This window comes from Lipomyces oligophaga (assembly GCF_038497815.1).
Source record: "Lipomyces oligophaga strain CBS 7107 unplaced genomic scaffold V1516scaffold_3, whole genome shotgun sequence".
NCBI classification, from domain to species: Eukaryota; Fungi; Ascomycota; class Lipomycetes; order Lipomycetales; family Lipomycetaceae; genus Lipomyces; species [Lipomyces] oligophaga.
The window spans coordinates 357,042-381,276 of record NW_027117787.1 but is presented as its reverse complement, the minus strand read 5'-3'; the positions used below and the strand labels follow the sequence as shown (position 1 = coordinate 381,276).

The 24,235-nt window shown below is 43.1% G+C and overlaps 12 protein-coding genes across 12 annotated transcripts; 6 read left to right on the top strand and 6 right to left on the bottom strand.

The window, feature by feature from the left end:
• Positions 1-1,692: 1,692 nt before the first annotated feature.
• Positions 1,693-2,935, top strand: V1516DRAFT_663380 (uncharacterized protein; the record flags this gene model as incomplete). The annotated part of the gene is made up of 2 exons (XM_066920504.1): positions 1,693-1,792; positions 1,845-2,935. The coding sequence occupies 2 exons, from the start codon at positions 1,693-1,695 to the stop codon at positions 2,933-2,935; spliced, it is 1,191 nt and encodes a 396-aa protein (XP_066777906.1).
• V1516DRAFT_247508 (6-O-methylguanine DNA methyltransferase) lies at positions 2,633-3,963 on the bottom strand. The gene is made up of 2 exons (XM_066918796.1): positions 3,371-3,963; positions 2,633-3,318 (listed from the first exon to the last, which is right to left on the bottom strand). The coding sequence occupies exons 1-2, from the start codon at positions 3,579-3,581 to the stop codon at positions 2,975-2,977; spliced, it is 555 nt and encodes a 184-aa protein (XP_066777905.1). The 5' UTR covers positions 3,582-3,963; the 3' UTR covers positions 2,633-2,974.
• On the top strand, positions 3,964-6,066 carry V1516DRAFT_247507 (uncharacterized protein). Its single transcript, XM_066918795.1, has one exon. It carries the CDS (start codon positions 4,346-4,348, stop codon positions 5,879-5,881), a length of 1,536 nt encoding a protein of 511 aa, XP_066777904.1. The 5' UTR covers positions 3,964-4,345; the 3' UTR covers positions 5,882-6,066.
• A 120-nt stretch (positions 6,067-6,186) lies between these two features.
• Positions 6,187-6,845, bottom strand: V1516DRAFT_672641 (mitochondrial 54S ribosomal protein mL60). Its single transcript, XM_066921780.1, has 2 exons — positions 6,613-6,845; positions 6,187-6,537 (listed from the first exon to the last, which is right to left on the bottom strand). The coding sequence occupies exons 1-2, from the start codon at positions 6,660-6,662 to the stop codon at positions 6,252-6,254; spliced, it is 336 nt and encodes a 111-aa protein (XP_066777903.1). The 5' UTR covers positions 6,663-6,845; the 3' UTR covers positions 6,187-6,251.
• Positions 6,846-8,754, bottom strand: V1516DRAFT_672638 (uncharacterized protein). Its single transcript, XM_066921779.1, has 3 exons — positions 8,210-8,754; positions 8,029-8,142; positions 6,846-7,974 (listed from the first exon to the last, which is right to left on the bottom strand). The coding sequence occupies exons 1-3, from the start codon at positions 8,357-8,359 to the stop codon at positions 7,228-7,230; spliced, it is 1,011 nt and encodes a 336-aa protein (XP_066777902.1). The 5' UTR covers positions 8,360-8,754; the 3' UTR covers positions 6,846-7,227.
• Positions 8,755-9,118: 364 nt separating this feature from the next.
• V1516DRAFT_663375 (uncharacterized protein) lies at positions 9,119-9,668 on the top strand (the record flags this gene model as incomplete). Its single annotated transcript, XM_066920503.1, has 4 exons — positions 9,119-9,127; positions 9,269-9,346; positions 9,494-9,586; positions 9,654-9,668. 4 exons carry the CDS (start codon positions 9,119-9,121, stop codon positions 9,666-9,668), a joined length of 195 nt encoding a protein of 64 aa, XP_066777901.1.
• Positions 9,669-10,303: 635 nt separating this feature from the next.
• On the top strand, positions 10,304-12,424 carry V1516DRAFT_695185 (uncharacterized protein; the record flags this gene model as incomplete). The annotated part of the gene is made up of 5 exons (XM_066923980.1): positions 10,304-10,678; positions 10,745-10,853; positions 10,915-11,072; positions 11,127-12,158; positions 12,215-12,424. The coding sequence occupies 5 exons, from the start codon at positions 10,304-10,306 to the stop codon at positions 12,422-12,424; spliced, it is 1,884 nt and encodes a 627-aa protein (XP_066777900.1).
• V1516DRAFT_672625 (Cullin) lies at positions 12,338-15,542 on the bottom strand. The gene is made up of 8 exons (XM_066921778.1): positions 15,404-15,542; positions 15,215-15,287; positions 15,129-15,145; positions 14,992-15,062; positions 14,861-14,934; positions 14,643-14,810; positions 14,437-14,578; positions 12,338-14,385 (listed from the first exon to the last, which is right to left on the bottom strand). Exons 1-8 carry the CDS (start codon positions 15,427-15,429, stop codon positions 12,692-12,694), a joined length of 2,265 nt encoding a protein of 754 aa, XP_066777899.1. The 5' UTR covers positions 15,430-15,542; the 3' UTR covers positions 12,338-12,691.
• Positions 15,543-15,929: 387 nt separating this feature from the next.
• On the bottom strand, positions 15,930-17,255 carry V1516DRAFT_684708 (guanine nucleotide binding protein, alpha subunit; the record flags this gene model as incomplete). The annotated part of the gene is made up of 6 exons (XM_066923578.1): positions 15,930-16,029; positions 16,077-16,161; positions 16,208-16,620; positions 16,671-16,828; positions 16,886-17,070; positions 17,129-17,255. The coding sequence occupies 6 exons, from the start codon at positions 17,253-17,255 to the stop codon at positions 15,930-15,932; spliced, it is 1,068 nt and encodes a 355-aa protein (XP_066777898.1).
• Positions 17,256-18,492: 1,237 nt separating this feature from the next.
• On the top strand, positions 18,493-20,141 carry V1516DRAFT_621799 (major facilitator superfamily domain-containing protein; the record flags this gene model as incomplete). Its single annotated transcript, XM_066919546.1, has 5 exons — positions 18,493-18,669; positions 18,730-19,046; positions 19,096-19,113; positions 19,163-19,277; positions 19,326-20,141. 5 exons carry the CDS (start codon positions 18,493-18,495, stop codon positions 20,139-20,141), a joined length of 1,443 nt encoding a protein of 480 aa, XP_066777897.1.
• A 975-nt stretch (positions 20,142-21,116) lies between these two features.
• On the top strand, positions 21,117-22,571 carry V1516DRAFT_622174 (uncharacterized protein; the record flags this gene model as incomplete). Its single annotated transcript, XM_066919569.1, has 1 exon — positions 21,117-22,571. The coding sequence occupies one exon, from the start codon at positions 21,117-21,119 to the stop codon at positions 22,569-22,571; it is 1,455 nt and encodes a 484-aa protein (XP_066777896.1).
• A 17-nt stretch (positions 22,572-22,588) lies between these two features.
• On the bottom strand, positions 22,589-24,166 carry V1516DRAFT_672614 (uncharacterized protein). The gene has a single exon (XM_066921777.1). It carries the CDS (start codon positions 24,153-24,155, stop codon positions 22,641-22,643), a length of 1,515 nt encoding a protein of 504 aa, XP_066777895.1. The 5' UTR covers positions 24,156-24,166; the 3' UTR covers positions 22,589-22,640.
• Between the last annotated feature and the right edge of the window lie 69 nt (positions 24,167-24,235).

The following is a 24,235-nucleotide window of genomic DNA, read 5'->3' as shown; positions in this document are numbered from 1 at the left end:
TTTTTCCTTAATATTGTTTGCTTTGATATTCAATGATCTCGTACACTGCATTCTACAAAAGCAAACCGCAATTGAGAATATCTTACGTATTTTGATTTCCATTAGGCAGGATCTACGTGATCAAGCCAGATTTAGCAAGTCCATGGACTGCCACCCCTATCCTGTAAAGAAGAAACCCTGCCAAATTGTGAGAACTTCATACGGGGAGTTACAAACAGACCATTACCGGAAATGAACTTTTGATTCTCGTGGTCTCTCAAATTTCAGGGTGGCAGCCCGAATTTCTGAGTTTGTTCTAATTCTGACCGTTCACAACATAACTTCACACTGCAATGTACGACATTCAGAACGGTAGTCAATCAGTAGTTCCACATTCAGTACATCTTAGTTTGTCTAGTAGAATTAAAGGGTGCTTGTTGCTGCTAGTATTGTTCGTGGTCTCTCTCCGGAGAATATTTAAACACCACGATCCCGCTCCATATTTGCTCCTTCTGTTAAGCACTAACAAGCACTTCTTCTTCTGCTAATCTTGCAATCTATTATTTATCTTATCTTTCACTTCCAACCTCTTTCGCTCGTCTCAGAGAATCATTCAGAAATGGAACCCACCAAGCCAGTCACTATCAACCAACCTCAGCCAGTTGGTAAGTTCAAAATATAAAGATACAACATTCAGCTCGTTCTAATTTCAAATAGCGGTTGCTCAGGCTGACCAATGCGTCATTGCTTAAGGCATTATTAAAGCACTATAGAGTTCTGATTGCTGGTTGATTGCTATTTATTTTCTTCAGTTGATCTATCAAGGATATTGCGCTTTTTTGGATTTTATTTTGATATACTATTTCGCTTTGGAATTGCTGGTATGAAATTGCTAGTATAATATTGCTAATGTATATTTGCTCTTGAATTTGGAATCGTAAAAGCAGTCATGCGCAGATATAGAAATGTAAATATCGACCACTAGTTTGACAAAAGCCCAATTCCCAATTGTATATCTCCTGAGGAGGATAACTTTGAGATCCTCAGAAAGGTAAGTATTTCCAGAAAAGAGTTCATAAATATAGAGCTTTCTATAAAGTCTGGTTGCAAGAAGTGATGCTCTGTTTGCAGGTTTGGATATCAATAGGCTTGCAAGTGAGGCTTCTTGACTATCATTTTCATTGAATTGTCCAAGACTTTATAGAGTTGGATAGAGTCCAAATCCATGCGAGTTGTACTGAAATACTCCAAATTTTGAAATGAGTTCAGATGATCTTCTTTTAACTCCAACATCCAAATAAAGAAAGATAATAATTTTACCAGTTTTCGGTTTGTATAACTAGAGCAATAACTTCTAATCTGTCAGTTGCGGTCATACCTAGTAGAAAATACAGAAACCCGTCAGATTTTCTCCAGTCAACCTGCTATGGGCTTACTTAGTACTGCGGTGGGAGACCACGCTGGAATCGTGAGTGCTGCAATTCTTTTTTTTAAGCAACAGTCATGATGTTTTTGATCTGAGGTCAAGCTGAATGGCAAGTTGTGGGTGTGTACACTCCATAACATAGGCGGTTTGGGAAAAGTCGGAAAAGGTCAAACACACAGAATTCGAAACTGGATAAAACACACACTAAATAAGATCGCATTACAGATATTATTGAAATATGGTCGAAAGTTCACTTAGATTGTAAAAAAAAAATCAACTATATAAATATGAATTCAAATGTCACACAGCAGAAGCGACGACTGACTCTGTACGCGGAAGACATGGATGCCTGGTCTATACATACGCCAAACCCCGTTACGGCAATGAGTAAATATTTAGATTAAGCCGAAACAATCATGTTATAAACATTGGCGATCAGCATTACTTTCTTTTGAGCTATTCTCTCAAACAGAGTATAGTAAAGTTCACATTCAGGACTCGCAAACCAATGGACATGAAATGCTAGCAGTTCGACAGGAGTTCATGAGTTCGTTGCAAACAAGCACTCAGTCAATAATTTCAACAACCACCGCTAATGTGAAAATACAAACTGGTACATCTTTCAATGCGCCTTCAGTTCTAGGACCAGACAGTTTCTCCAACTTAATGATTCTAGCCTTCGCGGGATGTGCATTGATTTTATCTGCAGTGGCATATATGATATATGCAGATCATACTCCCTGGATACGTGTTACAGATCACAGAATTGAGTCCAGAGGATTGCTCAACCAACCGACTCTTGCCGAGTCTTCTGTCGAGCGACTGAGTATCGAAAGCGTGCCCAGACAACTCGCTACAACTCAAGAAGTGCATTTGGGGGAGCATATAGAAGAATTGTCACCGGCGGGAAGTTTCAAAGAACTAGTAATTGAGCGGCCGATATCGACACATAAATCTATGTATTCTATCAAAAGCTCGGAGAAAGTGCACTCAGTATTTGACCATACTAGCGACAGAATCTCAGCTGGGAACATAATGTCGATACAGTCCCATTATTCCCATCCAACAATTTCTTCCGTATCTAGTCCGAATGCAACCAGCATTTCTCTTCCACCGCGGACGCATCATGATCCGATCATGGAGAGACAGCGCTTGTTGGGTGAATCAGATTTTGAGCTGGATGAACTGCGCAGACAACTCAGCCGACAGTCCAGAGAATATCGAGCCAGACTTGAAGAGTTGAACGAAATTCTTAGAAGACATCGAAAATATCAACCTCTTCCAGGCCACTGGTCACCATCCATCGACGAACGAGAGGATTTTAGACACTCACGACCCCGAGAGCTTCCTTTATCAAGATATTCATCTGGTAGTAGGGACTTTCATTACAGATATGAAGGTCCCAGTCCTAGACCGCTGTATGCCCGCAGAGAAGACATTGTTTATCCTCCGTATAGATGCCAATGTTCCGAGTGTCGACGCCGAAGTCTGTCGTCGTTCTCAGCAAATAGCTCGATCGAGCTAGAATGATAATAGGTTTTGACCACCCTTGCATTTCATAGATCTAATTCAAGTTTCTTCGTTCTCTCCATCCGATTCGCTTTCAGCGTTAGGAAACCATCCATATTCTCTTAGGCTGATTATTCTAGCACGTTGCGTAGATGGATCCAACTTGACCTCGACATGCTCGTTCTGCAGGATCTCACTCTGCCTGTCCATTGCGTTTCGGGCCCGCGGAGCGACGCGGCCGTTCGATGAGATGACCCGCCACCAAGGGACCGTAGTAGAATTGAATTCGGCGCCAATGACCAAATCAATTGCATCAGCGGGGAAGTCAGCGCGTCGTAGATATTTCAGCGCGGTCCCCACCTGTCGCGAGTTCTGCGGGGCCTCGATTAACCGAGCAATATGTCCTGGGGACGATCAGCCAGAGAAGCACCATCTCCCAAAAAATCTACTACATACCATACGTGGTGACTCGACCCGGAGGTATTCTCTGCACAGCTTCATACACAGCAATATAAAAGGCGGCCGCCTCATCTGAAATCGGACGCGCTCTATCTGTCGGCATTGTTGCGTAAATGTGTGGATGTTCGTACTTTGCTTTGCCCGGATTTCTACTAGTCCAGGCTGAACAGAACTCTCCTGCTCTGAGCTTGTCCCCCCCTACATTCATCCTAATCCATGCTGGGACCCAGCAAGCCGCATCCGCCGCATTGTCTAAGTTTCCTATTCAAGACAACCAACAGCGCGAACAGCGCACGTGAGGTCCAGCTTGCTTGCAATGGTGAAGAATAATGGGAGCAGACCGGCCAATGAAGACCCAGGATCATATAAGAGTACTGTATTTTAATTATAATAGTGACATTTGGTTGAAGTCTGCAAAGCTATTTGCGGAACTGCTCATTCAGCTGCATTGCACAAACTACCGACAGGCTAAAAAAAGGGTTCAACGCCAATAGCCGGGCAAGCCCATTAGAACGGCGAAATAGACCCAAAGCCTGTACAGCATAGTAGTGTATTTATATTATACTGTGAGCCCGTGCAGGTCGGCTTGAAGTAAGAGCAGTCATCCAAAGTTAATTGGCCCAACGTGTCTGACCAAAAACCGTCCTCTACTCTGGTCTCCTTTTTAAACTGCTAATCTGAGCAAGATATTTGCTTGTGCTTGCGCAACCAGTTCTGGCGGAGGTCGTGTTAATCCACTAAAGTGTTGCTGAAGTGTTCGGTCTGGTCAACGCCACACAAATTACTGGCCTTTTCGTTGGTGCTTTGGCTGTTCACGCTGTCGGTTTCTCAGTCCAGCACAGTGGAGAGTCACAGTCCGCCCGAATCCTCATCTGTGCTTTTAAAACGCACAGCTGCACTCCATTTTTGGTTTCCTCTTTTATTTACTACTCAAACACTCGGAATATAATACGTCCTGTTGAGCACTCTATTATGAGTGTCTCCAAAGACGTTCCTGGCGACCTGTCTGCTGGCGAGCCGGACTTGTCCGGTCCGCCGACAGGTCAGTCACTTCCTCCACATCTTCATCGCAAACTGGAAGCACGCAGGGAAAAAGTCCACAGAGACATCAAGATGTATCGAGAGACAAAACTGCGCGAACTAGAGTCATATCGGACCGAACTCCTCAGAGCCCATCTGCGAGCAGAACAGCAACTGGCGCTAGAAAACGAACATATCGAGGGTACTGATTCCGCAACAGCGTCTTCAAAGCCTGCGCGACTGCTTCCTCCTAGTAGCTTGAAAGGGGCAAGCGGAACGAAACGACAACGAACATCGTCAGACAAGAAGAAACGAGTGATGTTCAAGATTGCAGACGATATTGATCCAGTTAGACCAGATGCCGACGTTTTGCTGGATATTGCTGGACCTATGGGCTCCCCCACTGCACAATTAAATGCCCAAGCAAACCTGTTTGCACTTCCCGTGGATTTGCAAGCCATGTCACTTTCCGGCAATTCGAATGTCAATACCAGTAGTACGCTAGAAATTAAGCGACAAGATATTGGACAAGCTCCGATTCCTGGCGCGTTTGGTAGTTTACTTTCTGCATCATTGCAGCGCGATAACCAAGCGATGACAAATGCAATTTCTAATGCCAGAAGTTCATACTGGTATTCCACACCACAGACTAGTGATCTCGCTAATGTCACTGCCCAACCTCTGACTGCAAATGCTCATTTACCTATCTCTGGAGTCAAATCTGATGCATTCGATTCCGACGACATATTTGCATTGGACGACCATATTGCACCCTCGGACTCTCAAGCTTCAAATTCCCAGACAGTAACTCAGACATTGGCGCACTCTACTGGTGCGGGAACTACTGCCTTTTCAACACCTTCGCTGCTGAGAAGAACTAGTTCTCAGTCTTCGTTTGCAGACCCTCATCTATCCGCATTTTCATCTGCCTCTGATTCTCAGCGACCAACAGGATGGCAGGGCCATAATTTGCGAGCGACTCAAAAATCCAACGTGCGCTCCTTTTCGTCTGGTGGTCTTTTTACTTCCACGGCGTCAGATTCGATTCCGTCTCTCACACACCCTGCAGCTGATTTGAATGGCAACATCAAGTCTGCAGCTCAGTCTATTAGAATTATATCCCCTGAACAAGATGTGGATGAAGCTGATCCGACATTTCAAAGCAACTCGCCGGTAAAGGAGCCACCTGCAGAAATGGACTTGGACGATGCTATGATTGATGATATCGACGAGACTACATATGGTTCATCTGCGCCAATAGAAATCACTCCGATGGTTGGCTCATTGAATTCTATCAGGCGACTATCGAAAGAAAGTGCAAGTAACGAAGCAACTGGTGAAATGGGTATGCCTGGAGGAGTTATGGGTGACGACGAAGAATATCAGTTGGAGAAAATCAAATCAGTCGAAAACCCGGACCGATTGAGTTTTTCGCACAGGATAATATGGGAGGAGCATGTTGGCGGTGCTGATCAGTCGATGAGATAGTTGGTATTCTTTTTTCGAGTCTTAATTTTTTTGTACATTATTCTACTCTCAGCAAGAAGACGAGCTTCAAACATTTGAAAGCACTGCAATTTACGTGTTTGGATCGAAGGCGTTTTTTACTGTTGATATTTCCTTGTATATTGTTTGTCGGTTATGATGGGCTTCTTGTTTGTTTTTTTAGTTTAGACTTGTTTGAGCAGTTTTCTCATTTGGAGTTTTCCTGCGTTATCGTTGACATAGTGTTTGTTTTAAACATTTTGCATATGTGGTCGAGGATTCATCCTAGACTATAATAATAATAATGATAATAATATTAACTTGTATATTGAGGTTCGTATTATGTACATGAATTCCACAAAAGTTCGAATCCTTAAAAACCCTGCGGATTGACCCGAATAGTCCGCCGAGTCCACTTGGGCAGCGTATGAATACCAACTCGCTTCCCCATTTTCCGCCTAGAGAAAGTCCAGTATTTATCTCTAGGATCCATTTCGGACTCTCTCGGAGTCTCTGCGCGGATTCGATGAACGATGTGGGGTACCACTTGGTTTTCAGCAACTAGGGCATCATGAACAGTGTCAATGACCCGGTCGACAATTTGCATACGCTTACGGTGTCGATATTTGCGCATGCTAGACATTCTGTAGGGCATTTTCCTGTTTTATTAATTATTGATTAGTTTTGATTTCGCCTGAAGACTTCAGGGAAGCAGTGATTATTGCTTTACTAACCATAGCAAACCACCGAGCACTGGGTTCGTCGCGCGAAAGGGACCAAACATATTTTCAAGTCACAAACCTCGATGAAACAAGGATTTATCTTATAACAAGCAATAATATATTCCTAAACGAACGATAAATTCAAATAATGTTGGCAACAAAATTATCTTAATGTTATTGAATACTCTTATATATTCGTCAGAGAAATACTCTCGTCATTTTATAATATACCCTAACCCCGATTATCTATCTCGAAAATATAGCAGAGTGAGTTATACTATCAATGTTTTCAAATGTAATGAATGATATGAATTTCAGAGAAGAGTATAAAAACAAAAAAAAACAAGCTCCTATCCCACAATACAACATAGTTTAATGAAAAGTATAAAAAGTCGTACGAATATGCAAAAATCACATCCCGGGTGACAATGCACTTCATGTTCATGCTAATAAAAACAGCACAATCTTTGACCCGCTAAACAAGTAAAACAAACAATGTAACCGATACCCACGCGAACTAATAAAACATAAAAAACTTTTATAGATCAAACTCAAAACCTTCGCCTACTAAGGTAGACATAACTGACCAGCAGCAAGAAGATTCCAAGTAATAACATCAGCCGGTTATTACTGGCCAATAGGTTCTTGATTCTTGCGTAGATTAAAAACCTTATGTGGCCTTCTAGCTTTGCCTGACTTTGCCGTTCGGCGAGACCGAAGCATAATGCTTGACAAGTCGTCATCGTCTTTAAACTCATCTTCACGCTCCCCATGACGCGCAATCATCGAACGACATAGCGCATCGGGTATACTTGGAGTAGATAGACTTAACGTTTGTTGAGCTTGTCCCAGAAGATTCAGCTGTACAATATTCGTGGGACTTAGTGAAGGAAGATCCTGGTTCACTTCAGCTAGTGTAACAGGCTTAGTGCGTGGAGAAGAGGGAGGAACAGTAGTGCCCCCCGCTGGCCCGGAAGACTTGGGGTTAGCCGAAACCTTCTCACCCACTGGTGTAGCAGGAGTCGACACTGATGGAGTCGCATTGGGAGTCCAGCGCTGGCTAAGCTTGTAGATGATGGTAGGCAAGTCTTCTCTAAATAGATGTCGAAGCTGATTTTCAATCTGAGTTTGTATTAGTCGTGCAATTGCAGGTACAGAATCAAACGTTGAAGAGATCTTGATCGATTCCAGAGGGTCATTACGGAAGACAATCGTTGCACCTTTCGCTTTTGAAAAAACTAGAATCACAATGCCCGATACTTTGATTTCGGATAACGTGATAGTCAATGGAATATTAAGCGAGGAGTGAGCAGCAAGAAATCCAGGATTAGTGAATGAAGGTGTGAGATGAGAGTATATATTCAACGCATTTGCCTAAATAACAAGTAAGTATAATTTATCAACAACACAAACCAAACGAAAACTTACTTCGACAGGAGTTTGTAATGTCATAAATGCATCTCCACCATAGTTGACTTTGAAGACACCTCGGAATCTATCGTCCGCCAAATCTCCAATCTCCAAAATTTCAAGCTGAGGCGGCTACAAGAATTTGCGTGTCAGTCGCGAAAATTAAAATCTAGCCGAAAATCAAAATGCAATTACGTACCTCTTTCCCAAAATTAAGTTCCTTCACTAGAATATCGTCGACAATGATCGGCGGTTTAGTCCCCTTGTTGAGAGCGTCGGTCAGAAGAGCAGCAGCTCGCGGATACACGTTTTGCTCGGTGGAGAAAGGCCAAGACAAATGGAACGACATATTTTTTTGAAATAAAATAGGTCGAGTCTAGTTGGTAAAGCAAATCATAAGCACATTAAAAGCGTCTCCTAAAACTTAGAGCAACCGATATAAATGTGCGTTGTATAACCGAATTTTCAAAGAACAAAAAGCCGGAGAATTCTTTGTTATTGAAATTAACAGCGAACTTTGATATGTAAAGAGCTAGGGCGTCTAAGAACAAAATCCAAGTAAATGCCCCAATAGCAGCAACACAAATATATGTCCTTCACTATAGAAGTACTTTAATCTCGTTAATTTGTGCTATCGAATCTGTCAGCAGAAAATCTCAAAAGTCGTGTGAGCAAGGATCGCGAAAGAACATGATCCCGATGGCAATGCGGAGACGGCTTCCTGGGACCAAAGCGAAGAAATCGGGTGAGGAGCAGCGTGACAGGAAGGGATAGAACGTAAACACAAACGCCACTGAGTGTCAGCGCTCAATTGCTACCTGTTGAGGCAGTATATCAATACGTGCTCGCTCCTACGCGTGGATTCCTGAACTTTCGCAGGAATTGATCTCCGACAGCTCCTATTGGCCGGTGGATCACTGCCAGAGACCCTAGCCTTGATCTGGTCTATTCAGGAAACCATTGCCCTGGAGGAGCTGCCTCTCAGCCCACAAAGCTGTGCGAGACCCAAAGGGAGTCTGAGAGCGTAGACGAATTCTTCCGGAAGATACAACTTTTCCTCCAGATAATTCTTTTGCTTTATTGTCAGATCTGAAATTGTCCAGACGAAATGGCGGCCGTAAGTTATTGTACATCCTTTGTGTTATCGGATTAAGTGTTTGTGTTTTGGACTCAGGCTGCAGTGTGCTGCTAGGAGCTAAACCGAATTGCCGACAATTCTATATCGGAAGTATTGATACAGATACTGACACTGTTGAAGATTAAGCAAGCTACTCCCATCATTCGCAAGCAGATTTATTACCAGATGAACCCTTTGAAGCGGGACGTCTGGATGAGAGTAAGTTTTTCCCTGATTTTAGTCAATAACGCGTATCAAGTCATTTGTGCAGATATCTTAACTGTGTTTAACTATCAAATTGCGCTCTTTTTTTTCGCTTCACTTGACTTTTATCACTTAATCTATTTTTCTTCTAACTAGGTTTAGCATCCCCGTTCACCTCTATACCTTGTTCCATACTGGATTGCGTTCTGGACCGGTATTGGCATGTGTGGTTACTACGGTGGTCGATTCCTTGTTGTATGTATCTTTATTTCTCTATTACATGTTTATCTGATATCTACATATTAACACAAAAAAATTATAGGGCAAGAAGGCGTAAATTATCTATTTTTGTTACTTTTAGTATTATATCAAATCTAGATTTTGCATTATTTCACAGTATTATGCAATTCTACAAGCTTTTTACAGCTTCCCAATCTTCGACCAGGTTGTCCTTTTGGTAGCTTATTATGTCAATGCATATTATTGGAACAATTTATTCGCGATTGAAACTCATAAACTTTGACATGAATGTGGGATCTAGCATCAATTTTTGTTCACCTACTTGGATGGTGTTGTACTATGAGCATGTTGTACATCGCTTCCACATGGCATATAGATATTTTCCAATTTTGGCTGATGAGATCTGTTGTTGGTTTAATTAGGCTGCAAAAGATCTGGCTTGTCAGTTGATATATAACTCGTTAACGTTAACCTATCAATTAGATATGTGGTAGTTCTGAGTAAAAAAATATTGAAAAGATGACTGCTCGATTGTGGAGAGCCGCGTTTGAGTAAAATACATAATGTTGCTATTGTACGTCACAAAGTGGATTTCGGTCTGATCAACTACACTGAGTTTGTTCCGAGTCAGTATAAACTACTGCTTTATTGTAATTCTGTTAGCATAAAGGTCTGAAACACAGTCTTTTCTTCTGTGTATCAGATTTCTAGCTATTGCTGACAACACACGATATGGCATCGACACTGGAAGATAACAGTCCGTTCGAAGGTGCGAACGAACTGAGTTCTGAGAACCTCCAAACTACAGATCACTTTGCAGCTGCATTTGACGGCGATAAGACGACTGGAGATTCCTCGATGCGGGCTCAAGCATCTGCAGATTCTCCGGAAGCAGATGGGTTTCCAAACTATAAAGATAGCTATGACACCTCCTCTCATGTATCTGAAAGCGATCTACGCTCAACACAGTCTCCTCATCGATCTTTCACATCTCGGATTGAACAACTTCTATCTGAGAATCCTGATCTCGAAATCATAATCGTTGATGCCGGAAAAAATCATGAGGGCAGTAGCGGTGGTTACATCACTTACACGATTCGTACTGGCGTAAGTGTTTACGCAAGACTGTTTCCTGCGTGCTGTGATCTTTGAAGCATTAACAGATAATTTTAGGACCTTTCTGTTCGTCGACGTTATTCCGAATTTGAGAGTTTACGTAATGCGTTGGTACGCTTATTTCCTACACTAATCGTGCCACCGATTCCCGAGAAGCACACTGTGTGTAAGTTCATCTCTCTGACTGTTGCTCTGTTATACGAAGATTCTGACTTGGTAACGAATAGCTGATTATGCTGCACGACCAACAAAGGCAAAGGAAGATGTCCGAATTATTGATCATCGTCGACGAATGCTAGCAGTGTTCTTAAATAGATGTCGGGCAATGAAGCAGATTAGAGAACATCCAGTCTTTCAGAAGTTTCTCGATCCGAACGTTAGCTGGGTGAGTTAAAATTGTTTATTTTTCTTGTTATTGCCGTTCTAATTTTGAGTATAGATTGAGGTTTTAAATTTGCCACCTTTGACACTCATTCCAAAGTATGTACTTCGGGCACCTCCTCTTAACACGGCAGCACCTACTCCCGCACATGCGTATCTACCTGTTCCCGCTGCATCGGCCCGCTTACAAGAAGGAGAGGCACAGGAGTTTGCATCTGCAGAGATTAATGCAAAGGAATATGAAGTTGTTATGTCTGGAGGGATCGAGAAGATTAACAAACGTATGCTGCGTCGATATGGAGACATTGCGAGAGAGTTTGTGGATCTTGGTGTGCGTTACAATGCTTGGTCTTTGAACGAAAACAGCTCGCTAGGTGAAGCAATTGAAAGTGTTGGACAGGCCCATGATGCTATGTTCTTGAATACAGAAGAACTAATCACCTCTTTATCTCGAACATTCACCGAGCCATTAAGTGAATCCGCGCAATTTGCTGCTATCGTTCGGACTGTGTTGAAATACAGGCACCAGAAAGCACTACAGCTAGAGATGACTCAGAACTCACTAGCAGCTAAGCGGGCCATCCTTGCTAAACTTGAGCGTACAGAGATGGAAAGTCAGCGGATTAGTGAATATTTAACTCATGGCGATCAGCAGATTCTCAACGAACCTTTATCACAATTTGCGGAGCCAAATGTTCCAGATGCACAGTTAACTCCCGAAGCTATTGCTAGTGCTCCTTCAACAAGCGAATATGCCTCGGCTATTGAGTCGGCTGAGCCTGTACCTATTGAGCCGTCAGCGCCCGAAGTTACTGAACCTAGTCTCGAAAGTACCACGGTTTCAGCTACTGGAGAAGCAGATGAAGAAACGAGCATCTCCTCTATCCGTCCATCTGTGGACGAGGTTGCCTTTCCACCGACGCATGCTGATTCTTCGCTGTTAGCCCCTTCACGTCCAGCAAAACGAAGCAATGGTTTCAAATTTCCTGGCATTGGTAAACTTAGTGATGCGCTACATGGGATAGTCGACAATGACCCTGAAGCTACCCGTCGAAATAACATTGGTAAAAATCGGGAAGAAATACATATAGTATGTGCATTTTCTTTGTTTCGTTCTAAATTATTTAGTAAACTAACTCTTCAAAGCTAGAGCAAGCCTTAAGAGTAGCGACCTCAGATCTCACACAAGCTTCAGATAGCGTCAAGTCCGATCTGGAACGATATCAGCGAACCAAAGAAGCCGACCTGCGTCGGATTATGGTTGCCTATGCCAAGTGTCATATGGAATGGGCTAAGAAGAATCTCGACAATTGGGTCGAAGCCAAGGCGAAGATCGATAATATCAAAGTGAAATGAATCTTTTTGCTCTTATTGTACTGCTTTGTGTGCTGTTTTTCTATACGTCATTGATTTAAGTTAATGCATAATTTGAGGTTTGCAGGTTATGGCTGAATTATCGAACCAACTAAAAGGAACTCTGTTCATAACATTGGACACCGATCTAACGCGTAAATTCGAGAAAACTTCTCCCGAAGTTCTAATTATTGCAAAAAAAATTTATTGAGACGTGAAAATATAAATCAATGAATGAACGAAGGCTATAAAATAAGAACACAAAAAAAATCACGCCAAATAGGCGTATTTATCACCTTCAATACGTTCAATGTACTCTTTTTCAATCAAAAAGTCTATGCATTTTTTGATTTCTGGGATTTTGGGCGTGAACCTTGTTTTTATTTGCGCAATCGTTTCTTGCACTAAAACGACGTGTTTCAGCACTTTCCGCGCCTTCATAATCCGCACAATTACGCTCTGCATTAGCATTTTCCGATCTTCGTCGATAGTCTTGTTGGTTGCTTCTGTTTCTTGCCGTTGCTCAGACCGGATAGGCACATTCAGATTGATCCTGACTTTCTTATTCTTGAAGTCCATATTGAGTGTATATTTCGTTCCTGGCCCGCCTAGTGTGCCACCTTCCAAAGTGAGAACGCGAGCCTTGACAAGTGGTGTTAACGATCCGACTAATACGTCTCTGGTTAGTCCGGTGATTTGATGAAGCTGTTCATAAGAATAGGAGTCGGCGCGATTAAATGGTAATAGGATTGCCATCTGGTATGTCGAGACTTGGAATGTATGACCCACCCGTGACACACCTTTCGCGTAATTAACCTTTAGTTCTCCTTTAGAATGCTGCCATAGCCAATTCAACTTTCGCGACTCATGCTTGGTGTCGTAAAACTTCGGAAATAATTGATAAGGCTTCACAAGTTCATCCGGAACATTAAACGTAGTGTCTGGCGGACTGAGCGGCCAGTGGTTCGCACTAAGCACAAGAATGGAAAAATCAATGGAAGTTTCAGGTGATTCCTGAGAAAGATATTCTCGGAATTCAGGTTGCATGTCTTGAGAAGTACGAATATCCGTGAACATTGACTGCAGTTTTAAAGTGTAATCAGTGCCACATACTTCCTGCAACTTGGATATCATGCTCGACTCAGCATCTTCAGAAGCAGAAGTACCTCCAACTAGTCTACGAGACAGCATTCGACTATAGTACGTGTTGAACACGTCCTTGTCATCAATGAATTTGAAAATGGTCATAATGTCCGTAAGTTTTGCCTCGACATCTGTGTCCTCTGCAGCCTTTCCGCTCTTCTTCAAAAACAAGTCACAATATCTCGCGAGCAGTTCGGGTGACTTGGAAAGCGAATTTTTGGTGACTTGGTTCCGGTTAATAAATTCCCGGCACGCATTATCTAGAGTCTTGACGAAATCTGCATCGGATCCAAACGAATACTTGACCAAATGACTGTACTGTCGGTAGACTTCTAATAAGGTATCGACATATGCTTTTGGCTCAAGAGTATCACCAACAGTGCTGTCAAGTTTGACGACGGCATCTAGGCCTTGCTGACGAACGTATGTCTCAAATGTAGCTCTCAAGGGAACAAGGCCATCAGGGATGTGTGCCAACAGCTCAGTCATTCTCTTCAAATCATCTTGTCGATCTGCTTCAAGCAAGTTCAAGAATTGGTCTTGCAAAAGCTTGGCATGGTTTCCGATCAAAGAAGTTTCACATGTACGCATAAGAAGCTTGTCAGTACTCTGATGCAAATACGAATGCACGCGCTCGGCTTCCTCTTTCAATCGAGACTCGGCTTTCTTTAGATACTCGACAGTACTGTTTTCGGAGATAAATGTAGCAGACTCTTTATCATAATATTCTTCTGTGCATGTAATGAATGGCACTTCAAAATATTGTTTATAGACAGACAAACTAACTTTTCGGGAATCGTGCTCATCGAGACCGAGAGAGACTATCGACGAGGTCAGACTTTAAAATATCTAACGATCAATAATTCACTTACCATAAGATGCAATCACAAATCTAATAGTAAAAATATCAATTGTTTCACCATTACGCTGATTTTCAATCATATGAAGCACAGCTTGTGTGAGTCTAGCCTGTGTATGATCGAAAACTTCGGAACGCCATTTCACTAAACAGAGCTAACAAAACACAAGATATTAACTCTAAGAAACATGGAAAACACCAGGATATCATAATACATACCGTATTCACATCATAAACTGTTCGCCGTCCTTCATCACGCTCACGTCTGACCCAATGGCGGTTCAAATACTCAAAGATGTGATTTAAATAGCGCGCACCAGTCGTATATCGATTCCACATTCGAATATAATATTTAATCAAAGCTTCCTCAGAATATTGTTCACCTTCCTGGAGACATATTAGCCACTGAGTACTGAAAGATTTGGATCCACTCCTACCGCTCTAATTTTGTTCAAATGTTGATTCAAATATTCGATCAGCTTATCATAAAGATCGGCTCCAAGAAGTTGCGCTAAAAAATTAATTATGTTAGATAATTGTCACACGGTCATCTTCCACAACAACCTACCTCCTCGGGCGCTACTGTGCGGACTAACATGTGTTGATGGTTGAGCTGCGGTACAAAACTGGTAAATTGCACTAGATGGAAAGCGAAAACAGATTAGAATTAACAACACCATATTAACCGGACAAGTTTCAGCTTACGTATAAATTTTCATATACTAATTTCACATTAGATCGAGTCAGTATGTGATGATACAGAAGAGAGTAAGTCTATCAAACACAATTACCAATTCCGAGGTCAATCCTTCCTCGAGATTCTTCGCAAGAATCTTGTCGATTCCGACCTGGACAATCGACCATCTACATTATTGGTTAGCATATGAGTTGCAACCGTCGGATCATGAACTGGTCTAAAGAATCTCCGACTCGTGTGCTCGTCTAGCGGGGTAGCGCGTCCGACGATTGGAAATACTTACGTCTGATTGAGTGAGTCCTGACTCATACCGGCTCTTTGTTCCTGCTTGTGCGGTATCTAGGGGAGATCCAGTCGAACAATGTTTCTGAAGTCCTTCCTAGGCTATTTGCTCGATCCAAAGATATACTTGTTTATAAGCCTTATGGGGCATATGGAGCTTGTCTGGGTCGACATTTGTGTCTACGTCAGGCGAAGGATCTGGACACAAACGCCCTTAGTTACAACTACTTCCCTATCGAAATTCAACTAGTTAATTGTTATATATTGTGGATTGAATATGTAACTGTCTATCAACAACGTAATAAGAAATAAGGATTTAAAAAAATCAATATAGACAAGGAAAGCCATTTCAGTTGATGTATAGTAATATCTCTATTTATCAACAATAAAAGTGTTGCCGTATGGTTATCTCTGTCCTACAGTCGCCAACATTTATTTCAGATTATAGTCAAATACAAAAATTTATATTCGTATATTTCAAATCCACTGTAATTTATATATTATTGCGCCGCTGAACACAGTGTTAATTAGATAATACCGGAGTCCTTCAAAGAATTTTGTAAAATTGTTTCCTCAACAGCTGCCATGACTAGTCTGATGTTTCCCGTATTTGTAGCCTGAGTTAAACTATGACTATTTTAGTATCCATCTCAAATACAAAAAAATCGACTCACTGTGGATAAATTTTTAACCCACTCCGGTTTAATTGAGTGAAACGCCATAGAATAAATTTGGCGGCCTTCTGTGAATCGTCTCCACCTAAATCGAATTAGAGATGATTCTCAAACTGACAGATCAAGCGTACCATCGTAGTCGTTAAACCAGTCACTTAATGGAACCTTTTTTAGCTTTTGCTGGAAGATGTCGACTTTATTCAAAAACAGTACTATGCTGCTCCGCACGAACCAACGACTGTTGACAATAGATTCAAAAAGAATCATGCTCTCTAGCATCCGATTTTGCTCTGAGTCTTCTAATAATACTTGATCATATTCGCTGAGAGCAACACAAAATATGATTAGAGTGACCCCTTCAAAACAATGAATCCACTTTTTCCGCTCACTACGTTGCCCACCAACGTCAAACATGTGTATCATCAAGGAGTCCATCGGAAATTTCGTTTCGAAAATACCAGTTGTCTTGATACGTGCGCGTAAGACGTCCGACTCTGTAGGAATATAGTCAGAAGATCCTACGCGATCAACACCGTCCAAAAAACTAAAAGGCTGGTCAAAAGTAGGAACAATTAATAGAACAGCAATGCATACTAAATAGCGGAGTCCATTAAATAAAATTCAGTACGTCGGTCTAATACTTGTGTCATAACGGGATCATGATATAAAGAAACGATTGCGTTGTGAATTTCGGGGTCCAGGGTGGATGAGCTGGCATCTAGCGGTACTTCTAGTATATAAGGTACTAATTCCTAAATGAGAGTTAGTCAATCTGTAGTGATGAATGCTTATGACCGGAGCTACAGTACTTTGTTTGATTCATTTTCTGGCTCGAGTCCAATTTGCTTCATGCCCTCAAGTAGGCCGCGAATGGATTCGAGAAGGTTTTTGAATATTGTCGGCCGATACATCTCTAGCTCTTCCTTGGAATAGCCATTCTGATGGATGATTTTCATCTGTTTGACAATAGTCGACTTTCCGCTTTCTCCGGATCCTGGATGCGTCAATGAGAAATTTTAAACTCATAAAAAATTAGCATATATATGACTCACCTAGAAGCAGGACCTTGCATACTTTCTGAGCCTTACGCTGATCTTCCTCCAACATGTGGTTGATCTGGCTGTTGACCTTGCGTTCCTCAATCGCCGCTGTAGACTCACTGGACATGCAGGACCCCATTTCGTTCCGGACTATATAGATAATATTATGGATTCTGCGCAAACAATTTAAAAATGTGAGTCGGAATATCTATCTGCGGGAATGTGTGTATGTATGTAAATAGATAGATAGATAGATAAAAAGTTGCTATATGTGAGGTGACAAGAGGCAGGCCAAATTCAACGACAAGGAAGCGGTACCGGAAATGACGAACGAAACGCTTCCGAGTATAAATCAGCGGCAGCAGTCGGTTTGGAAGTTGAATGTTCAGCGATGAGTTCAGAACTTCAACGGGCAAATACCGACTGGACCAGTAAACTGTACGCCAAAGCTCCTCATCTAACAAATAAGGTGAATGCCTGGGTGGGTAGGTGGGTGTCTGTATGAGTGCGTTGTCTCTAAACCCATCCGTCGCCAGTGCCCATCGCCGCCTGGCCTTCTCCCATTGAACTTGTTCAGCCTTGACTCAAAAACCTTAATTTCTGTAGGGCGATCTCGAACTGAGTCTCTACTGCGAGCTTTGATGATCTTCAGTGGTTATGTGTTAGGGCAGGATTAATGTAAATTCAGGACGAAAGGGATATGGGAATTGGGACAGGTCGAGCACAAGGCAGTGGGTCAAGGATGTAGTGGTAGATGCAGGCTACATTAATGTCGAACTGGTCCACATCGAGAAGGGATATTCAAGACTTGGCTGTTCTGAGCTATTGTGGACTGCGTTGAAACTTTCCGAGCTTCCCTTACAAGCGAGCAAGCGAGAGCTCGCTCATCGACTGCTATGCCGCACTTTAAGCCTGCCGGTAGATGCTGGCTATATATTACATAGATTTAACAACCACCTGCGATGTAGTATAAGTCGCCGCACCCAATTTGAAGACACTTTCCATTGACCACTCCGATCCTGCTCCAGTGTGATGCCTGTTCTATGGCACTGATGCTCTAGTTTTGTCGAAAAAAAGTCTAAAGCTGTAATTTTTATCGTTAGCATGTGGAATTGGCTGAATCCGGGGATCTGATTAGTGTCTGCTCGTTATATCCGGACGATCATTTTCCAACGCATTTCTAGGCTGGTTCGAAACACACCGTGAGCGTAAAGTTTAATTTCTCTGTTTGGTCAAGGCTTCCGCACTAGCTTATCATGAACGTAAGGCAGGGACCTTTGTGATAGAAGTAGAGCAAGTTCTCGGTGAAAATGGATCGCTTTTTGTCCAGCAACAGATATTCCGTCATCGACTCGAAAATGCCGAAAATGCTGAAAATGCTGTCTAACAGCTCCACAAAACCTATTTCACAAGAAGAATTCCAGATAATCGATGCTTTGGCTGCGCAGCCAGACAACACGCAGTTATCCAACACGCAACAGTACCGGTCCTATAGGAGACGCTGGTATGGTCTAGCTGTGTTGATGCTATTGAACTTCATGGCATCATGGGACGTAAGTTAAAGAATCTTTCTTAGGTTGTTTGTACTTCAATATCTGATCGGTCATCTGTAGTGGTTGACATTTGCTCCAATATCCTCAGACGCGGCTTCGTTTTTTGGGTTCCAATCCGAGTCTCCTATTAACTGGCTATCTACAGTTATTCTGTTCACATATCCTATAGGCAGTCTGGCAAGCGCTGTGGTTCTCAACCGACGGGGCGTTAAAGCGTCTATGCTGAGTGCAGCGATCTTCCTAATTGTTGGAAATTGGATTCGCGTCGCTGGTGTTCGGGCAAATGATCGTAAAGGCTCTTTTGGAACTCTGATTTTTGGGCAGATTCTGATAGGTCTTGGGCAGCCTTTTGCGCTCAATGCTCCTTCGTTTTATAGGTTGGTAAAATGTATCTTACTCACGAGATTTGCTTATTAACTTGGTTAGTGATATGTGGTTTACGTCGTAAGTAGTGCTGTGTGGTGCTCTTGCATTTCGAAACTAATCAATCCAGGCAATTCCGAGTTTCAGCTAATGCGCTTGCAAGTTTGTCTAATCCTTTGGGAGGTGCCATCGGACAGCTGGTTAGTCCTGCCTTTGTCACCAAGCCCGAAGATATTCCAGACATGGTAAGATTGTTTCGACTTTTTTCTACGAATTCGTGTTAACCTTGAAAGGTTCTTTGGGTGTCCATCATCGCGACCATCATTTGCATTCCCACTCTGATTGTTCCTGCACGACCTCCGCTCCCCCCTTGTCCTTCTTCTGCAGCTCCCAAGTTGCCACTAATGAAGAGCATCAAACGTCTGGTGACTGACCAGCAATTTTGGATAATTTTCGCGGTGTTTTCGGTTTTGGTCGGTTTTTTTAACTCGTTCTCAAGTTTAATAAACCAAGTCATGGAGCCATACGGTTACACTTCAGACGATGCTGGCATAGATGGTGCGGTATTGATTGTTGCCGGTCTCGTATTTTCTGCAATCATGTCGCCTATTCTTGATCGCACACACTACTTTTTACTTGCGTTGCGAACGCAGGTTCCAATTATAGCTGTGTGTTATATCTGTCTGATTTTCACGCAAACAGAATCTCGCCAATTGGCAGGACCGTATGTGGTATCTGGCGTGCTCGGTGCAGCCTCGTTTTCTCTACTGCCCCTGGCGCTTGAATTTGTGCAGGAACAGGTTTTCCCGGTATCTCCCGAGCTCACCTCGTCAATTCTATGGGCGTCTGGAAATGTTCTGGGTGGCATATTTATTGTCATCATGGACGCGCTCAAATACTCAGCTACGGTCGGTAGTCCGCCAGGAAATATGAGACGATCGCTCATATTCCAGGCTGTCATCGCATCTTTGACAATTCCATTTCCCTTCTTTCTGAAACCTCGAAACAAGCGCGTGGTGCTGGATATGCAGAGCCGACACGCGGAGAGAGAAGTCGATAGTGATACAGGCACTAGTGAGGAACAGACTTTACAGATCCGGACAGTCTAACAGTCCAGCAAACGCAACGCGAGGACAGAGCAACGGCAACGATAATCACAATAATAATGATAATGGGTTGTAGATGGAGTTTACTTGGAGTTCATGCATCAATTAATTACACAAAATTATACTTGCACTAAGGGACGTACGTCCCTTTTTATATAAACTCTGGCACAGCCGGTACTAATAGTTCTGTATATGCTATTCTTAGGTTTGCAAACCCTCAGATCCACTAGAACAATAGTCAAAACCGGTTAACATTCCTGCTTCGGTTCGGATTACAGTTCGGAAGATTATGATGACAGTGGTTCGTTGAATTCTTCACGTGACGAAACTTTGTCTCCATCAGCCACCGTTCTCGTTCGGTTCACTGGACATAGATGAAGTTTGATCAGTAGGAGCACGGTGATACTGTACATAACAAGAGATCTTTGCTCGAGTTGATGGTTGCTCGTCAATTTTATGTTTATTATCGTTTTAGTATTGCGTGCTTGTCTGTCGATGACCTTGGCTTCGGTTTTCTGTACCTGAGAAGGCGAGATGACGGAGCATTCGACTAATCAAGCTGACCACAGACGATTATCACTACAGTCTGTTATCGAGCAGCAAAAGGAAGATGGTGCTGGTGCGGATTTCGCATACCGCGATCAGGCATTTCCTTTCTTTGATGTAGCCCTGAGCTCAATGTCGGACGATCTCGAAGCTCCCTTCTCGAATATCAATTGGTTTTTGAACCTGGGTTTAGACTCCTCGCCCGCGTTCGCGAATCCCGCGGCGGCTACCGTGGTCTCGCCTGCTATTTTATCTGGATCCTATGAGTCCCAGCCTGATGGTGAGGACGCTTCGGTCCCTGATTCGCGTACGGGCTGGCAGAATACTGCCAGGCATGTTGACAGTCAGCAAATCACCCGCTCGGCAGGCATGGGTATCTCATCTTCAGAGAACTCTTCGATTGCTGGAGACATTTCTAGCGTGGTTGGAAATATGCCTTCTACTGAAGTCAACCGAAGTACAAGAGCAAAGTCCTTGTCTTCGCCTCAGAGTTCCAGTAAAGATAGCCGTATCTCCAAGCGTCGACCACATCGCAAGTCCCGGAATGGATGTCGTACTTGTAAAGTTCGGCGAGTGAAGTGCGACGAAACACATCCGCGATGCGAAAACTGTTCTCATCTTGGCTTGACATGCTCTTTTCAAACTGCGGCGATGATGCTCGAAACTGACCCCAGTGTCGCTGCAACTGTAATGAACGGGATCGGTGAACGACGCGAAGTTCGTGACGTCAGACTAGAACAGTCCTCAAAGTCGTCGGGGATCCGATCACTCCAATCTGAACAACAGGCTCAAGCTGCGCTGAATGCGATTAGTAAAGCGTCAATTTTATCGGCTCCCACAGCTTCTGCTCCAGGTATTTCGCTAGAGCTTGACGACTTGAAGCTAATGTACGTCTATGCCACTTCAGTACACGCCAGCTTGGCTGCTATTCTAGAAGGCCAGGAAGAAATATTTAAGGCCATCGTTCCCCAGCTTGCTTTTCAAAGTGAGTCTTTAATGCACTCATTATTAGCGTTTACAGGAACCTATCTTGCGTTTTGTAGTAAAAGTGGATCTGTCCGAACAGAATATGAGCAGCGGGCAGCTTACCATCGCGCAGGGGCTCTGGCTGCGTTGAAGTCGACTCTGCAGTCTAAATTACATGGTGAGGAGGCAGATAAGGCATTGATGACTGCGTATCTTCTTACGGCCGATTCAATCGCGAACGTTGACACTTTGGCTGATGCCGAGGCCTCAAATTCTCCCACCACTCTCACGACGACACAGTTTCTGCTAACTACGCGATGGGTCCATATTGTTCGCGCATTGCTTTGCATTTTGAAAAGCACTTGGCCGCTGAAACCGAATAGTTTATTGCATGCTCTCTTTTCTGAGGATTTCTGCGAACTGCCTGTTCCGAGATCGAAACTAGATTTTAAGTCTTTCGCGCAGGGGCTTCGACCATTTTCTATTAAAGACAATTTTATTTTAAATGCACAGAGGTTTATTGCTTTGAGCCAGCACTCTACGTCCCCGTATTCGAGCTTCAATCGAAAGCCTAAGAGTGAAAAGTGGCTCTACGACGATGAAGATGACCTGTTTGACATTTATCCTTTAACTGGCAATTCGCCGTATCTTGTGCCATGTTTCATGATTTCTAAGTTGAAAACAGTGATAGTCTCAGGCCGCAAACGTGTGATGTCATTGATTTTTGCATTCATTGGCTTGCTGGATGAAAAGTTCTACTCGAAGTTTCATGCCAACGATGTGATTGCTCATCGAATCGTTGCTGAATTTTATAGGACGGTCCGTATTTTCGCGCGCTCAAATGGAAGCGATGTATGGTGGATGAGACGGATTGCAAATGGCTTGGAAATTCTGACTGCACCGGTTGTTGCATCTGTTTGACGTAGATGGTGATCAAATTAGTTTGAATTAAAAATATATTACAGAATATTATGTAAAATTATATACAAATTATTGTTTCTCGATCCATACTCGGTCATCCATATATCTTCTCAAAGGTTTTGGGATCCAAACAGCTTCGCGTTGCGGATCATAGAAATTCTCCAGAATCGCAACAATAACGCGTGGTACGGCCATCGCCGTTCCATTCAGCGTATGGGCATAGGTCAGCGATCCATTCGCATGCTTGACTCGAGTATGCAACCTTCTGGCTTGATAATCGGTACAATTAGACGCAGAAGTGATTTCGCCCCATCCTTTGCGACCGGGCATCCAAGCTTCAATGTCGTACTTCTTGTATGCCGAAGCACCGAGATCATTTGCAGGCATATTTAATATCCTGCAGTAGAGACCAAGATCAGATATAATTTTTTCTTGCAACTCACGAAGACTCTCAAGCATTTGCGCAGACGGTGTTTGATCATTGACCACGTCTTCTGCGTTGTCATCGACCCATGCGAACAATTCGACTTTCGTAAATTCATGCACTCGGTAGATCCCTCGAGTATCCCTTCCTCGTCCGCCGGCTTCCGCTCGATAACTACGACTCACACCTGCGAGTTTTAATGGCAATTCTGCCGCTCGTAACTCTCTTTCACTATTGTATGCAGCCAGAGGAATCTCTGCTGTACCAGTCAAACATAAGACTTCCTCGTCTTCGATCGGATTCCCGCCTGCGACAGACAAATTATAAATTTGTCGCTCACCGTCTGCATCTCGTGGCCGGAACCCACATGCAAGAGCATATTCTCGACGGACGACAGAGGGTGGCAGCATAACTTTAAACCCATACTGTTTGACTCTAGATAGAGCGTACTGAACAAGAGCATGCTCGAGCATAGCGCCATCGCCAATTAAATAGTAGAAAGCGTGGCCAGAGATCTTGGAGGCGGTTTTCAAGTCAATTATTCCAAGTTTGGTACCGATTTCTACATGATCTGGGTAATCTGCCTTGCAATCAATCGGAACTGCAAATTCATTCTCGTTGATAACTGGTACAGAACCAGACGGAGGAGGCGTGCAAATATAATGGTCTACTTCCTCTTCACTAATCGGACAATCATCAGGTAGAAGATTCGGAATTGAATGAAGCCATGAATATAATTCTTCGTTCAACGCTTCTATTTTCTTTTCGCCTGCATCGGTTGACTGTTTAATGGTTTCCAGCGAGGCAAGAAGTTCCCTTCTCTCTTCAGGGGTTGCTCTCATGACCAATCTCTGCTTTACTTTGCGTTCCTTATAATGCTCACTAAGTTCTGCCCGAGTCTTGTTAATCCGCAAATAATTCTCCACAATATCAGGAATGAGTGATGCTTCGTTGGGCAGTCGCCGTAGTTCACAAGACTCGATATATTTCTGTGGATCGTTTGCAATATCTTTAACATTGTAATTCGGTCGGCGCAGATGCTGTGGGTTCGGAGCTCTCGTTGCACGGCAACTACTGAACAGTCGTGAGTGCCAAGCATATCCCGATTGATATCTTGACAAATTGAGTCGATACGCATTCCACAAGATTCGTTTCGACATTTTATTACTTCAGTTCGTAGTTAATATTTAGGAAACTGTCTTCCGGTCTCCGGACATGGTGGGATTGGGTGTCCCACCTG